Consider the following 17,321-nt stretch of genomic DNA (forward strand, 5'->3'; position numbering starts at 1 on the left):
ACTTACCAGCCTCTATGACAGCCTCAGATGTTATAGCCAGGTCTATTAGAGCAGAATGCAGGTTTCTGGAGTAGTGTAGTGGTTGGTGCAGTGCACTATGGAGTGGGGGACTCGGGTCCCTATCCCCCTCTACTTGTGGTGGAAACTGTGACCCCTCCCAGTGACCAAACCCTACTGTACCCGCATATAAGTGCCCCCTTCGCCCATAAGGGCTATTGTAGTGGGGGACAGTGGGGTTTGGAGGGCTCAGAGGACAAGATAAGGGAGCAAACGTGAGATGTGTACCTGGGAGCATTTTTATGAAGTGCACAGAAGTGCCCCCCAAGGGTGCCCCATTAGTCTCCTGAGATGTCTGGGGGACCAGTCTGCTAAAAATGCTGGCTCCTCCTACATCCCAATGGCTTGATTTTCTCTGTTTTGCACCTATTCGGGTTTTTTTCAGAAAAGGACCAAAAAACAAAATGTCCAAAGCACAAAACCTTGTTCGAAATAGTATTTTTGAAAAAAAAAAAAAAGATAGACATTTTTCTTTTTGAAAATGACCTTCTTTCCTGTTCGGTTTTTGGACGTTTTGTGCAAAATGTCCAAAGTTGGACTTAAGATGTCATATCGAAAATGCTCCTCTTTATAAAATAGCCATTCAAAACCTGCACAATTGCAACTAAAGTGCACCACTCAACACTATCAAAATAAGCATGTGGTTTTTGACTTGCTCTTTCTTTCCACCCTGGTAGGGCAGTATTACATCTGCTTTTCTCCTGTCTCTTGGAAGCCATCTGATTTCCAGTGATAATTTGAAAATAGTGTATAGTAAAGGGAACAATCAGTGCCTCTTCCCCAGACTGTTTTTTTGTTGTGTCAGTACTTCATACACTACTTCCTCCGCAAATGGTAATTAAAGAAATGATACCTCCCTACCATATATTAAATCACAGGTTTAAACTATTGTTTTGTACAGTTTTCTACTGCTGTTATCAGTTTTAGCAATTGTTTTGCAGGTTCTAATATGTTTTATTAGATCAACCTACCAGTTACCCAAAAATGACAATACATATTAACAATCTTCAAAGCAAATCACTTGGCTGTCTTGTGCTCAGCTGCACTTTCAATTTTGCTTTCTTTTAATCTGGGGCAAGTCTTTCAAACTTTATTTACTACAGTGCTTCTGCACTGTACAGTCATGATATTCTGTGAACAGTCAAAAATAATGAGTTATTTTAAGATGCTAGCACAATTTTGTCCCCGTCTTAATACCATTTATGTCATACCATCAGCATATAATGTAGTAGCACCTACACTATCAGTCTAATTTTCTATAATTTGTTCTCATGCTGAAACATATACTAACTTTCACACTTTAAACAGCTAATGTATTCTTTGCACCTTCCTGGAACAGAATCTGCCATCACATTGCCACAGTAAAATAATCCCAGAAATCTTTTCAGAGGTTGTCATCTCTCAGATTTACAGCTATCTACCCCCTTCTTCTGTGACCATGGGTTTCCTCACCTGATGCTGTTTCAGTTGGTGTGAGCCTGTCCGCTGCATCAAAGAACTCCTCCTCTGAGCTGCTATCTCCGAAGCCAGGAGGAGGGTCCAGAACGAGTGTGTCCACCTCACTGGTTTCAGTCACATCCCACCTCTTCTCCCCTTCTAATTCTGTTAGAAGATTTTTGAAATAATACTTATCTGGGCTACTGTCTTTATCCAGGCTGTTTGCTGGGGAAACATTTGAGCACAGGCTATAATATTCCATAACATTGCTATCATAGAGTCGACAATCTAGACTGAAAGGACTCGGTTCATTTTCCTCCTTCGGTGTCCCCTGGACACCTGGAAAAATCTTTTTGTTCAGTTCCGCTCTCATCTCTCTGTGATGCCTGCAGAAAACACAGAAAGGGATCAGATTCTGCCTGTTCATTTTCTCTTTGCTCTTCCTCACCTTCGTTATAGAAAACACTTTTGTCTTCACTGTGCATTTCGTCTAAACTGGGTACATAAAAGTGGAAAAACTCAGGTCTGCTTGAAGAACATGCTTCCAGGTCATCCTCTTCCAAAGCATCCATAGAATCACTGGACCAGCTGATCATACAGCTTCTGCCTTCAGTGTTAATGGAATCGGAGGCCTCAGAGGCGCTGTCAGTCCCATTGGTGATGCTGTAGAATAAGTCTCTCCCTCTGTTATGTTCTCCTGATTTTTTACCGTCTTGATCAATTTCATCCAGTTTCGCCTCCTCCTCTTCATGCAATGTTTTTATGTTGTATTTCACCAGATGGATATCTGAAGAAATGTCCAGTGAAGAGTCTATTTCAGAGGACTCTTCAGAGTCACTACATCCTCGAGATTCATAACCTTAAATGTAAAACAAACAGTTTCAGTATTTCAGTGCAAACATATACATAAAATACTGCAGTGTTTTGCTCCTTCCTGTAAGTTTACTGCTTCTAGATGCAGTGCATTGTACTTTTTAAAAAAGTGTTAACACATGAAAAATAGGGTTATTCAAGAATTATGTACTTACAGATTATGTATTTTGGGCTCAATATTCAAAGGATATGTGCTCCTAACTTTGCGAGTTACAGGATCAATATGCCCCCTTAAACTATGCTGAGCTGGCTGGCTACTGATATTCAATGGCACTTAATGGGTAGTGTCACAGAATGTTGGCTATAACCGGTAGGCACTGCCTGGTGCTCCATGGTGTGACTGCACCTTGAATACTGTGTGCAATTTTGGTCACCGCATCTCAAAAAAAGATATAGCAGAACTAGAAAAGGTACAGAGAAGGATGATGAAAATGATAAAGGGGATGGGACGATTGCCCTATGAGGAAAGGCTGAAGCAGCAAGGGCTCTTTAGCTTGGAGAAGAGACAGTTTAGGGAAGATATGATAGAGGTCTATAAATACTGAGTGGAGTGGAACAGGTAGACATGAATCACTTGTTTACTCTTTCCAAAAATACAAGGACTAGAGGGCATGAAATGAAGCTACTATTAAATTTAAAACAGAAAATATTTCTTCACTCAACGTGTAATTAAACTCTGGAATTCGTTGCCAGAGAATGTAGTAAAAGCAGTTAGACAAGTCCATAAACCATTATTAAGATTGACTTGGGAAAACTAATTGCTTATTCCTTGAAGCAGCATCAAATCTATTTTACTAGCCGTTGAGCCCGTAAAAACGGGCTGGTATAGAGGTTTTCCTCCCCCCGCGGTCACCACCGCTCCCCTCCCCCCGCGAAGTCGCCACCGCTCCCCCCCCCTCGAAGTCGTCGCCGCCGCCACCCCTCCACCCGGCCCGGGCCTCTCTTCACTTCTGAACTTACAGATCCATTCGCCGAACGCAGCAACGCACATCAGCTGAGCTGCCCCTTCCTTCTCTGCCGTGTGTGTCCCGCCCTCGCTGACGTTACGTCACAGGAGGGCGGGGCCACAGGCAAAGAAGGAAGGGCTCACTGCAGCTCAGCTGATGTGCGTTGCTGCGTTCGGCGAATGGATCTGTAAGTTCAGAAGGGAAGAGAGGGCCCGGGCCGGGTGGAGGGTGGCGGCGGCGACTCCGAGTGGGGGGAGGGAGCGGTAGCAATGTCGGCGGCGCAGTTTCCCTCTCTGTCCCGCCCCCCCCCCCTCATCACGTATTGACGCGGGGGCGGGACAGAGAGGGAAGTCTCTACTGCGCATTTGCAGTGAGTACGGTCACTCGCCGTTTATATATATTGATTCTTTTGAGATCTTGCCAAGTATTTGTGACCTGGATTAGCCAATGTTGAAGATAGGATGCTGGGTCAGATGGACTTTCGATCTGTCCCACTTTGGCGATGCTTATGTGCTTCTGTTTAAGGCTGGGACGGTCCGTGGATGCACATGCCATATTCAGTGCCAGTACCCATATAGCTAAATGGCCAAATAGTACCACACAAAATGCAGTCCTGACTTAGGCTGCTTAGCTAAGTAGGTGCAGGCACTGAATATTGTCCAGCACCTACATAACGTCTGAGGCCTGATATCATTTTTTGCTCTCCCATCTGAAACCCTCACCCACTCATGAGTAATCCCCCCCCCCCCCTCAGGATCCCCCATGAGCTACCCTCCTTCCACTGGGGATTACTATGGAGGGGCATTTTCAAAAAGTCATCTAAATCTGAATTGGGCATTTTGCTGATAACATTAAAAAAAGGCCACCTGACAGTCATTTTCAAACAGGAAAAATGTCTGGCTTTCCTATTTGAAAATGAGCTATGAGAGAGACATCTTAGCCTGAAAACATCTAAAAAGAAAAGCCATTTTCAAAAGTGAAATTCCAACTTTTGGACTCCAAGAAAGCAGACACAAAAACGTCCAACTGGCATCATTTTAAGAGAAATGGCCACACATACGTTGCTGCAGATAAGAGGGCCAGCCTAATAATCAGTGCAGTACTAAGAAGATGTGGAGGCTTGGGAATGTATATTGTGGGTAAACAAATTTGTGAAAGATGTGATATGTCAGAAAAAATAAAAAGGTACTTAGAAAAGCTACCCCTGGGTGAAGGGAACCAGGGTTTAGACCTTTTCAAAATATCAGATGGATTTTACAGAACTACCCCCGAATGCAAAGAAATCTTATAAAGAAGCTTCAGACTGCTCAAAATATGGCAGCCAGTCTTGTATTTGGAAGACCGCGATTTCATAGGGCCAAACCCCTTCGTGAAAAATTACATTGGCTACCAATTAGAGAACGTAGTACTTTTAAAATTTGTACCCTGGTCCATAAAATTATATGGTGATACGCCAGGATATATGTCCGACCTCATAGACCTACCAACCAGAAACTCAATCAGATTATCACGCTCTTATTTAAGTCTCTGCCACCCTAGTTGCAAAGGACTCAAATACAAATCAGTTCATGGATCCAGCTTCTCATATATAAGTACACAACTCTGGAATGCACTCCCAAAAACCGTGAAAACTACATACGACCACCTCAACTTCTGGAAATCACTACAGACTTACGTGTTCGAAAAGGCATATCCTAAGGACCCAACTTAATTACCTGAATCCAGCAATTCAAGAAACCCAAATTTGTTATGAACTTAATGAACTCTATATAACTTCCCTCTCTATGTTTCTCTAATGTGTCTGTACATATCCATTTCATTTAAAATAACATCACTCTATATTTGTTTCTTCACTGGAGGAGGCTTTCGCCCCACAGCGATATGTAAGCCACATTGAGCCTGCAAATAGGTGGGAAAATGTGGGGTACAAATGTAACAAATAAATCAATAAAATATTTACTGGTAATTGTGGATCATCTGACCAGCTGGGTAGAGGCAATTCCAATGGCCTCAGCCACAGCACAAGGGGTGTCAAAGATAATCATGGAACAAATAATTCCCAGATATGGGTTAGTGGAAAATATAGATTCAGACCAAGGGAGTCATTTTACCTCCAAGGTTCTGCAGGGAGTGATGGAGGGTCTGGGAATTACCTGGCACTTCCACACTCTGTGGCACCCACCCACCCTCATCTGGGAAGGTGGAAAGAATGAATCAAACACTGAAAAAGCAGATTTCCAAAATAATGCTAGAAACCAAATTATCCTGGACAAAGTGCTTATCAATTGCACTACTAAGTCAGGATTGCACCCCGAAGGAACTTAGGAATTTCCTCCTATGAAATGTTGTTTGGGTTACCTTATATGAAGGGAAAGTGTGTGTGTGTGTGGGGGGGGTGTTACCCACATTTGAAACCAAAGATCTGTATTTAAAGAATTATATACTGGCACAGTCTTCTTCTTAATCTCATTTAAGGGAGAAAGAGTTACTGGCCCAGACTCCACCACTTGAATTTGCTGTTCACAAGATCCAGCCAGGAGATTGGGTACTGGTCAAGTCCTGGAATGAGTCCAAGCTACAGCCCTCCTAGGAAGGTCCTTATCAAGCCTTGCTGACCACTGAAACCGCAGTCAGGACCGTAGAGAAGGGTTGAACACACTACACCAGGATCAAGGGACCAGTGGAGGCACCTGCAAATTCCCCCGGGTGGACAGTGGTAAAGGCAGAGGATCCTCTCAAAATAAAGATTAAAAGAAAGACTGAAAACACTGCATAAACAATTCCTACAAGGGACCTGCTTTGAGCTGGGATCCAGGCCCTGATGATAATCCTGCCTGGGATCCTGTGACCAGGTTTTGTAGACTATTGGGCTCATTTTAGAAAGAGAAGGACGCCCATCTTTCAACATAAATCGGAAGATGGACGTCCTCCTCACAGGGTCATCCAAATCGGTATAATCGAAAGCCGATTTTGGACGTCCCCAACTGGAAATGTTACATCATATCTGTTTCCATTATGATCTGTTCATTTATATAATGACAGTTTAGAAAGAGGTAATTAAGACAATTTATACAACATCAAGTTTGAGCCAATTCGTAATCTATCATAAAACTCTGAGTTCTCACAAGCTAAATAAATGCTTTGAGGAAACAAAAGTTCTTTGTTTGAAATAGTAATCAGTTATGGTTAAAATGTGACAAAATGTAAGTTTAAAAGTAGTTCTTACCTGTATTGTCCATAGACGTTTTTGTATGTTGACCTTCCAGTTGTTTTCTCTCATAATGAATATATGGTAAATTTTTTCAATGCTTTTTTTATTTATTGATTAATATGCTTTAATAAATACCTATACTTTAAAGTTACATCCCTATTTTTATATATATGCTTTAAAATGAAATGCATTTCTTTTTAAGCATTATATATACTTTAAAATTCCAGTGTTTATTTATTTATATATACTTCAAATTTAATTCTTTCCCTCACAACATAACATTTTCCTCCCGCCCCAATGACTTGCAACATACTATAAGGCACTGCTGCCCTCTGTAGGACGTTACTAGGAACTGCATCACACCATTTCAATAACAGCACTGAACCATGCTCCCCACAAAATGGCCGTCTAAAAAGCAGGAAAGCTAGCAACAGTAAATTGGCGAGAGAAAATAACGGATAACTAAATAAAGTGGCAAATAAGAACAAATTAAGAACAAAATCCTGATCCTACCGCCACCAACCCAGCGAAACAGGTACCAAACAAAACTCTGAACACTGCCGTTCCTCGCTTCCTGTTTATCTTTTAACTTACCCACCCCATTTGTGTACCCCATCACAACTGCACAGCACACCGACTGCAGCACCGCTAGCACGATGCCCGAAATACTGCCTGCCATCTAACCCCCGTAGTGCGTAGAGCCCTCAAAATAATAACCCTCAATTTCGCCACAAATCCGTTACCCTTCCTTACCGACAGCAGGCAGGAAAACACCCTGAAGCCACCCCTTTGTTAAGTCCCACTTAATAACCGGAACAGCAGAAAAGAATGAAGTACATCAATTAAAGACACAACTCCTGTTACACACGATCCCCCGTTTCTCCTTTTTTTTTTTTTACTTTGCAGCAATCATGCCTTCACACGACTCCCAAACATCAACAAATTACTAATGCGTCATCTAACCACACTGCCCCCCACACACTACAAATAAATAAAGGAATCAGTCAATCTCACCACACTGCCCCCCCAACACACACTGCAAATAAATAAAGGAACCAGTCAATCTTCTCGCTCTCACGCAGTGGCGTAGCCAGACATGACATTTTGGGTGGGCCCAGATCTAATATGTGTGAGTACTATGTATATAGGTTTGAGTAGTATTTCTTGGGATAATACTAAATAATAACCTCTCTCTAGCCCAGCATCAGCCCTGCCCTTCCCTCCACCCTCCATCTCTCCCTCTAGTCCAGCATCAGCCCTTCCTTACCTTCACATCCTTCCCTCTAGCCCGTGATCAGCTCTGCCCATTCCTAACCCCCACATCCCTCCTTTTAGCTTGGCATCAGCCTTGCCCTTCACAATCCCCCATCCCCACCCAGGTGCCCAACAAAAGGGGGGGGGGTTGTCTGAGCACTGCAAAGCCCACCCCCACCCAGAAGCCCACTACCATTTTATATATTATAGTTTTACCTAGGCACTGCAGAGAAAGTTTCCTGCCCCCGAAGAGGCCCTGATCAGTGTGTGCACATGGTGCAGTGCTGGAGAGGAGGACCTAGCAGGCTTCTATCAGCATCTAGGGCTGGATGAGTGCCCCGATTTCCCCACCGCCTAATGGAGCTCCCGAGTTCTAACTCCCTGGCTCTTCTGCATATTTCTCTGGGGCTCACTGTCTGGTGCCGTGGCAGGACGCCCAAGCCAGCTGGACCATTGTGCGCGGGCCATGAAGGCAGACATTAGTGAACAGAAGCAGAGGCGAGAAAAGCTGCAGGGAATAGAGGCCCCTCCTCCCCGATGCCAGATCGTTGTGCATGGGCTGTAGGGCAGGCATCACTGAGCAGAAGAGCAGCAGCCGCTGGGAAGAAAGGCAGACTGTGGGATCACCGGAGCAGAGGCGTGTGTGCGCATCCGCCTCTCCGATCCCGGACCGTTGTTGTATGCACCAGAGGCAGACTATGGGAACACTGGTGGCTAGAGCAGAGGTGCGCGCCCACCACTCCCCGATGCTGGACCGTTGTGTGTGGAGGGGGGGGGGAGGAGGAGGCATCAGTGAGCAGAGGAAAAATAAATTAATGGAGCAGAGCAGACACGGAGGTACCCATCCCCCCCCCCCCCCCCCCCCCCAATGCTCGACTCCCGAGCAGCAGCTGCAGCAAACAAGGCAGGCAGGAGGCTGCTGCTTGCTTCCTGGAGGCTGGAGCACTGGTAAAAACAAAAATAACACCAGAGCTGCAATTGGCTCACAGACTAGGATTGGGTGGGCCTAAGCCAAGAATGGGTGGGCCTAGGCCCACCCAGGCCCACCCTTAGCTATACCCCGCTATGATGTATCTCCAGCGTTGTTCCTCTCCCGTCTGCTGCACACAAAATGACACCTCTCCATACGCTCCTCCCTTCTTCCCATACACCTATCTCCCCCCTTTCTTCTTTAACTCTTCCCTCCCCACACCCTCCCTTCCCTTAACTCATCCTCCCTCCCCCTCCCCCTTCCCCTTGTCTTTGTTGGCCTTCATCCCGGTTGTGGTCGGCCCCCTTTTATGGGTTGGCCTAATTCTTTACGTAGAAAACAATTTCCTGTGAAATTGGCTCTTGCAATGACAATTAAATGACAATTAACAAGTCACAAGGACAAACATTTGAAAAGTTGCCATTTTCCTACCAGAACCAGTGTTTACACATGGCCAACTGTATGTAGCATTTTCACGAGTTTGAAAGTCTTCTGATGCAATTGTAAAAGTCATAGATGGTCCTGAACAAGGAAAGCTTTTACCTCATTGTAGCAAAGTTTTCACGAGAAATATTGTTTATCAAGAAATCTTGCAAATGTAAACAACCATTATATTTCTAATAAAAATTTTACAATTTCTGCTTACTCTTTATCTTTAAAAAATAGTATAAATAAAAATCACAAAACAAAGAAAGATTAAAACAAACATAGAACAATCCGTATCTCATACCCCTGGAGCATATTAATCATTATATACCCTTCCCAATTATTACTTATCATGACAGAACATTTCTCCTAACGGTTCCCTTAAAAACATAATTGCCATTACATGATAACCTTGCCAGCGCCCGTTTCATTTGTGTGAGAAAAGGGCCTTTTTTACTAGTTTTTCTATAAGCAGCAATGAACTGCCTAGCTGATGGGTTGTTGTTACTGCCCCCAAGACACCAAATGTTTCCAAAAACAGTCTTGGCTTACTTTAAAGGCAATCAGAAAGTCATAGAGCATTAGCAAACTGTCAAAGCAACCTATAAACCCCTGAAATCCAGTTTTACAAACTGAATGTAACATAAACTTGCCGCGTCTGGATTCCTTCAAAGATGTTACATAGTATGAAGACTGAGCAGTGTGTAAAATAGACTTCCTATCAGCTATGTTTGCTGACTACAATGGAGCCTTGGAACCTCAATATTTCAAATTTCTTGATGTCAGCACATCAAAAAGGAAATTAAACATGCAAATAAATGTAATAGTCACTTCGCAGCCAACAAAATCCAATAGCTTCTCATTATTCCCAGGACACATCTATATACACTATTTGATATCCCTCTTATAAACAGTAGTAATAAACAATATTAAGTGCATAATATACCACTGCGTTCCACAAAACAAAAAGAGCAAGTTCCCACAAACCATCTTTCTCTTTAGATCTAGGCACAGGAAAAAAAAGGATTTTAAATGCTCCCAGGTTTCAGCATAATTCATGTTTAATATGGGATATAAATAAGTAAATTAGCCAATCTCCTAGCTAATCAGAACCTTAACCCCTACATATATGCCGATGACGTTACGATCCATATCCCGTTCAAAAGTGACTTAAACGAAATAACCAACGAGATCCACCAGAGCTTCCAGATCATGCACTCCTGGGCGGACTCATTCAAGTTAAAACTCAACGCAGAAAAAACTCAATGTCTAGTTCTCACCTCCCAATACAACACAAACAACTACCCTACAATAACTACACCCTACTGCACACTTCCTATCTCAGAAAATCTGAAAATTCTTGGAGTCACCATTGATCGAAACCTCACTCTGGACACCCACGCGAAGAATACAACGAAAAAAATGTTCCAATCGATGTGGAAACTCAAAAGAATAAAACCTTTTTTCCCCAAGAAACGTCTTCTACACCCTAGTACAGTCATTAGTAATAAGCCACTTGGACTACTGTAACGCTCTGTACGCAGGCTGTAAAGAAGACCATAAAAAAACTCCAAACAGGCCAGAACACTGCAGCCAGACTCATTTTTGGAACACCTAAATACAAAAGTGCAAAACCCCTAAGAGAGAAACTGCACTGGCTCCCACTCAAGGAACGAATTGAGTTCAAGATCTGCACGACTGTACATAAAATCATTCAAGCAGATGCCCCACTCTATATGTTAAACCTAGTGGACTTACTGCCCAGAAATGCCAAAAGATCGGCTTGCAAATTCCTCAATCTGATCTTCCCCAGCTGTAAAGGAATGAAATACAAACAAGCTTATGCTACTACCTTTGCGTACAAAAGCACACAGTCTTGGAGCGCACTACCCATGGCCTGAAAACCATAACCAATCTAAACAACTTTCGCAAAGCTTTGAAAACACTCCTCTTCAACAAAGCCTACAAAGGTCACCCTCAATGAAACAATTCATTCCTTAAACCACCCAAGTAAACCAAAAAACATCGCACACGACCTTACCGAACACCTTTCCATCTAAATCCTCTTTCACCTTTGCTTATGATCGACTGTTTTTTAAATCATGTAACGACGTTATCATATCTACACTCTGTAAGCCACATTGAGCCTGCAAAAAGGTGGGAAAATGTGGGGTACAAATACAATAAATAAATAAATAAATAGATAGAAGCTCTAAATGTTGAGCAACTGATTCTTATAACATGATGTCTGTTTTAGTGACCCTTTACCAGGAGAAAAAATATCTGCATGAATACAACACTTGCTAGGGTGTCCCTATAACCAGCCCCTCCAAATGACACACTGGTTATGATTTATAACAAATTACTACTCTACCTATGAAAAGTTATTATGTTAATATGCTGCGTCTGTGTACATCCGTATGCTGCACAAGCTGGCATGTTTGAAAATTTAAGTGAGATTAAATAAAAATGCTACCAATAAAGAACAACAATGAGGATGCAGCAGCTCATAGGTTTCCTTGTTTGTTTTGAGTGTACTAGATGATGACTGCGCATGGGGAATGGGAAACAGGGACTAACCAAATTGGTTTCAACTTTTTGACGTCACCTGTCTCCTGTTTTCTTCAACCTCCTTGATCACATGCATAGCACCCATGGCCCTTCCATGGCCATACCCCTTTTTGAGCTCCGTGCAGTGTGTTTGCATGCACTGCTTTATAGACCAGACTTAGGGGCCCTTTTATTAAGCAGTATAGGCAAGTCCTACGCGCATCAATCTTGAACTACCACCCGGCTACTGGGTGGCCCGGGCGGTAATTTCATTTTTTACGTGCATCCGCTACTCGTGCCAGAAACTTTTCCGGAGCAAGGCACTAACCTGGCAATCATCGGCATTGATTGCAAGCTGGCAATTACCACCTAGTTAACGCGTGAGACCTTACCGTTAAGTTAATGGGTTGCAGTAAGGTTTCAGGCACAAAATGGACACGTGCCAATTTTCATTTTACAGCACGTCCATTTTGGTAAAAAAAAGGCCTTTTTTGCAGGTACGCTGAAAAATGGACCTGCGTGTGTCCAATACATACGTCTACACCAGCGCAGGTCACTTTTCAGCACACCTTAGTAAAAGGACCCCTTAATGAGCTATGCATGCAAATCCTAATTAGTGCCAATTAGAACTGATAATTGCTTGTTAACTTCCAATTACCAATGCTGATTGGCTTATTAACCAATTAAGTTGCACGTGCAAAACAGAATAAGCTCAGATTTGCAAGTGCAATTTTAGTTGCACTGTATAGAATCTGGGGGTTAATCCATTCCAGAGGGACTTTCCTTATTACAAAATTGTTTATTACATCTGCTTGTTAGGGAACATCTCCTCATTATAATAGAGGAGGAACTGGACAAACTGGTAGGGCAGGTTGAAAATACATCCAAGACTGAGACTAATTCCAGTGTTTGCAAGACAGTGAAAGGATTAAGGAGAGGACTTTGGATGAGACTGCAGTGCACTTTGCACCAATAAGGTAAGATGATTTTTATAAAATATGTACATTTTTTCAAGTGTGTTCAAAAAATATGGGAACTGATTAAGCTATATCTATGGTAAAGCCAATGTATTTTTTTTTATTTCTAATATTTTTATTTAATTTTATCAATGGAACAAAACACAAATGGCTAAAATGTTAGCCAGTATACAAATATGAACAATAAACTGAGCATCAAACAATATACATATGTGATACAAGATAAATATATCAATTATTATGGTTACAGATTTGTAACGATGGTTAGGTAGACATATCGTGAGAACAGATAGTTAAAAGAACATATCTACACAAGAATACTACATATTTGATCTTGAAGACCATGTTTTCCTGTATTTGGTAATTGAATTATACTTCTCAGCCGCTGCATATTCATATTTGGCAAGTATACATACTGAATTCCAGCACGTTAAGTAGGTTGCCTTGGATAAGTCTTTCCAGCAGAAGAAAAGTATTCTTAATGCTGTTTGGAGAAGTAAATCCAAAAGTTGTGATTGATATTTATCCAGTGGGCAATGTATAGCTAATGATCCTAATATGGCTATTTTATATGAGAAGGACACTGGTATCTTCAATGTAGATGATGTGGTGTTCCATATTGATCTCCAATATTCTTGTATAAAAGTACAGGAGTAAATAATATGTTTAAGAGTTCCTTTATCTTTATTGCATGACCAGCATTTTTCCGTGTTGTTTTTGGGAACTGATGTTTTTAGTTTGGCAATTTTACTTGGAGTCCAGAGAGCTCTATGTGCCAAGTAAAGCATGGATTGCGATGTAGATGCAAATCTAGTAGTATGTGTAGTTCTAAATCAGAATTTATTCCATAGTTGTTCGTCGAGTTGAAGATTTAAATCATGTTCCCAGGATTCCATAATTTTAGTAGGTGCTTTGAATTTTGCTTGTTGAAGTATTTTGTACCGTTTGGAGGCAGCTCCTTTAGATAACATTAAAGTTCTACCAATTTGCCAATAACTAGGAGGATCAGTAGGAAGTTTAGTAATGTCAGTAGTAGCAGTTATGCAGTGCTTAAGTTGTATCCATTTATAGTGGTGGGTATTAGGAATACCAAATTTCAAGCATAACTGTGAGGAGGGAACCCAGGTTTTGTCTTTTATAATATCATTTAATGACCATATGCCGGCTTTTTTCCATAGAGGCCAGTTTATACAAGTTTTGTTGATTTAAAGGTAGGATTGTTCCATATTGGGGTAAATATGGAATGCCTTGATGGCTTTTTAACAACAGTGTCAAGTTCATTGAATAGAGTATTAAGAGTTATAAACAAAACATTCTTATTTAACTTAGTATATTGAGACCATGGAAGGTAATGTAAAGGCACATCTTTATGTTTATGAGTTTCTATATAGAACCAAGAAGGGTAATTAAGTAGTTCCTCTTTGGGCATAAATATTGAATTTTGTTTCAGAAGAAAAGACATGTGATAGTCATAAAAACTAGAAAATTTTACTCCACCATTTGTTGGACTAGCTTTTAATTTCTTTATGGCTATTCTTGGAGTCTTGTTTGCCCATAAAAAGTTTATTAATTTTGATTTGATTTTTATTTATAAATTGTTGATTTTAGTAATATTGGAAACATGCTGAGTTGATTTTTGATTGTAAGCCAATGTATGATATTGCATTCAAAATCACATTGTTTAAATTGTGCTAATGCATGTGATTGAATCTAGACCCTCCCCCCCCCCCCCCCCGATTTCATTGCCACTACAATTAAGGTTAGTATTACTTATTTAAGGGCCCTTTTACTAAGGCACGCCTAAAAGTGGATTGCGCTGGTGTAGGTACGTGTTTTAGATGTGCGCTGGTCCATTTCCTCAGTGCGCCTGGAAAAAAGGCATTTTATTTTTGTGCCGGAAAATGGACGGGTGGCAAAATTAAAACCAGTACGCGTCTATTTTCGGCCTGAGACCTTACCGCCACCCACTGACTTAGCGGTAAAGTCTCACATGCTAACCGGGTGGTAAGGGTTCAACACACGTAAACTGTCGATTAACGCCAGGTCGATTAACACCAGGTAAGCGCCACGCGGTAGAAAATAGAAAATATTTTCTACTGCGTGTTTTGGGCGTGTGACAAAAATGGGATCACCACCTGGGGTATGCGGTAGCCAGGTGGTAGTGCTCACTTAGAGGTACTTATCAGATAACATTACTAGATAGCAATATTATAAACTTGGGTCCAGGGGTGTACCTCTGTAATCAGAATAACATGTTAGCTTAGCTGTGCTGTAAGAATAAACCATGCCAGAGAGATGAAATATATTAGGTTTATTATGTAAGAAAAATATATGTAGAAGTAATTCTGTAGCAAATTGCAAAGCAAAATACAAAATCTGGCTATAAAAATAGATTATCACATATATCTATATCTATCTATCTATATATATATAATATGATTCTCCCAAAGGACTAACTAAATGAGTGGCAACACCACCAATCACTACTGATATCCTAATGAATCATAGGAGAACTCACACCAACAGTCTTATGCCAAATACTTAGCAGCTAAATACACAGACCACAAGTTCTGTCCACTAGACCTGTCTGCCTCAGATAAAAACCCAGAATTAATTACCCCGACTAGAGGAAAATTTCCAGATCTCATCTTTGCCGTCTGTCACATATTCCCAATGGTAGATAAGTGGAACTCCTCATAATCTCAAGCTGAATTCTCAGCGAGTCTCTCTCACGCCTGAGATAAGGTCCAAGGTCTATTCTGAATACAGATGGCACCGTCAGTAGACAAGTCCTTGTTGTTGTGGTGCAAACCTCAGGAACAGGTTACAATGCACACAGTTCACTGATGATAGGAAAATCAGTCTCTAGCTGTGACTCAGAGCCGGCTATTCACTTTCAAATCCTCTGGTGATCTTATCTTCTTCCGTTCTCCCCCGACTCTCTCCTTATCCCCCCCCCTCGTCTAACTGACTTTCTTCCGTCCAAAACTTTTGGTATCTCAGGGTCAGATGATACCTTTGGACAAATCACGGACGGTGACATAATGTCCAGGCAACTTCATGGGCAATAAGTGAGCCTTTGTTAGATGGTATACAAACTCCCTGTCTGGTCTCACACATCCTGGAGCCATGACTGTTTCTCCTACAATGTTCCCAGGAGATAACGGGGCAAGTCTGCATCAAAGACTGTCCTTGGAATGTAGAAATCTTGCAATGCTCAGCAGTACTTTTCCATAGCAAGAAAGCTGGTTTCTGATGGTTACTGAAGCTTACAGGTCACAGGTTGTAGAATCCATCTTGTTCTAAGAATGGTTCAGGCTTTACAGGCCAAGACCAGCAAAGGTGAGATCTCAGGTAAATACCCCTACAGCACTCAAGCAGTAGCAGATCAACCTGACAAGATAACACTCACAACCTCGGGATACGCAGTAGTCAGGAACTGATGATGGTACATGATTAGGAATTCAGGCAGCTGGTGAAACTCTTCTCAGCCAGGCAAGAGTAACCAGGAAAGTGATGCCACAGATTAATGAGCCTTTGTCCTGTGGCAGGCTTGGAGCCGATAGTAGCAAACTTGGGCTGCATCAGATAACAGATGATAACAGCTTCCAGGAAAGGGCTCTTAAACTCAGCTTGACACGAACATGATGTCACGGAGGGGCATAATCGAAAGGGATGCCCAAGTTTTGTTGAGGACGTCCTTGCAAAACGTCCTGAAGGAGGGGCGGGGAAACTCATATTAACGAAACAAGATGAACGTCCAACTTTCGTTTCGATAATATGGTTGGGGATGCCCAAATCTTGACATTTAGGTCGTCCTTAGAGATGGTCGTCCTTAGAGATGGTCGTCCCTAGACTTGGTCGTTTCAGATTTTCGGCGATAATGGAAACCAAGGACGTCCATCTCAGAAATGACCAAATGCAAGCCCTTTGGTCATGGGAGGAGCCAGCATTTGTAGTGTACTAGTCCCCCTGACATGCCAGGACACCAACCTGGGCACCCTAGGGGGCACTGCAGTGGACTTCATAAAATGCTCCCAGGAAGAAGCTCCCTTACCTTGTTTGTTGAACCCTCCAAACCCCCCTAAAACCCACTACTCACAACTGTACACCACTACCATAGCCCTTAAGGGTGAAGGGGGCACCTAGATGTGGGTACAGTGGGTTTGTGGTGGGTTTTGGAGGGTTCGCTGTTTCCTTCACAAACGTAACAGGAAGGGAGGGGGATGGGCCTGGGTCCGCCTGTCTGAAGTGCACTGCACCCACTAAAACTGGGAGCTGCATACTGCTGTGATGGACCTGAGTATAACATCCGAGGCTGGCATAGAGGCTGGCAAAAAATATTTTTAAAGATGTTTTTTGAGGGTGGGAGGGGTTAGTGACCACTAGGGGAGTAAGGGGAGGTTATCCCCAATTCTCTCCGGTGGTCATCTAGTCATTTTGGGCACCTTTTTATGCCTTGGTCGTAAGAAAAACACGACCAGGTAAAGTCCTCAAAGTGCTCGTCAGGGACGCCATTTTTTTTCCATTATTGGTCGAATACGTCCATGTGTTAGGTACGCCTAAGTCCTGTCTTCACTACACCTCCGATACGCCCCCTTGAACTTTGACGGAAAGCG

The 17,321-nt window shown here is 42.3% G+C and overlaps 1 protein-coding gene across 1 annotated transcript in view; it reads right to left on the minus strand.

Annotated features, from left to right (window-relative positions):
- The window catches only part of LOC115462064 (FERM and PDZ domain-containing protein 1-like), a 66,006-nt gene that overhangs the window by 46,652 nt on the left and 2,033 nt on the right, over window positions 1-17,321 (minus strand). The window contains 2 exon segments of the mRNA XM_030192108.1: window positions 1,510-1,814; window positions 1,816-2,353. Of these exon segments, the coding sequence (XP_030047968.1) occupies window positions 1,510-1,814; window positions 1,816-2,353 (843 nt within the window).

This window comes from Microcaecilia unicolor, chromosome 2 (genome assembly GCF_901765095.1).
Source record: "Microcaecilia unicolor chromosome 2, aMicUni1.1, whole genome shotgun sequence".
NCBI lineage: Eukaryota > Metazoa > Chordata > Amphibia > Gymnophiona > Siphonopidae > Microcaecilia > Microcaecilia unicolor.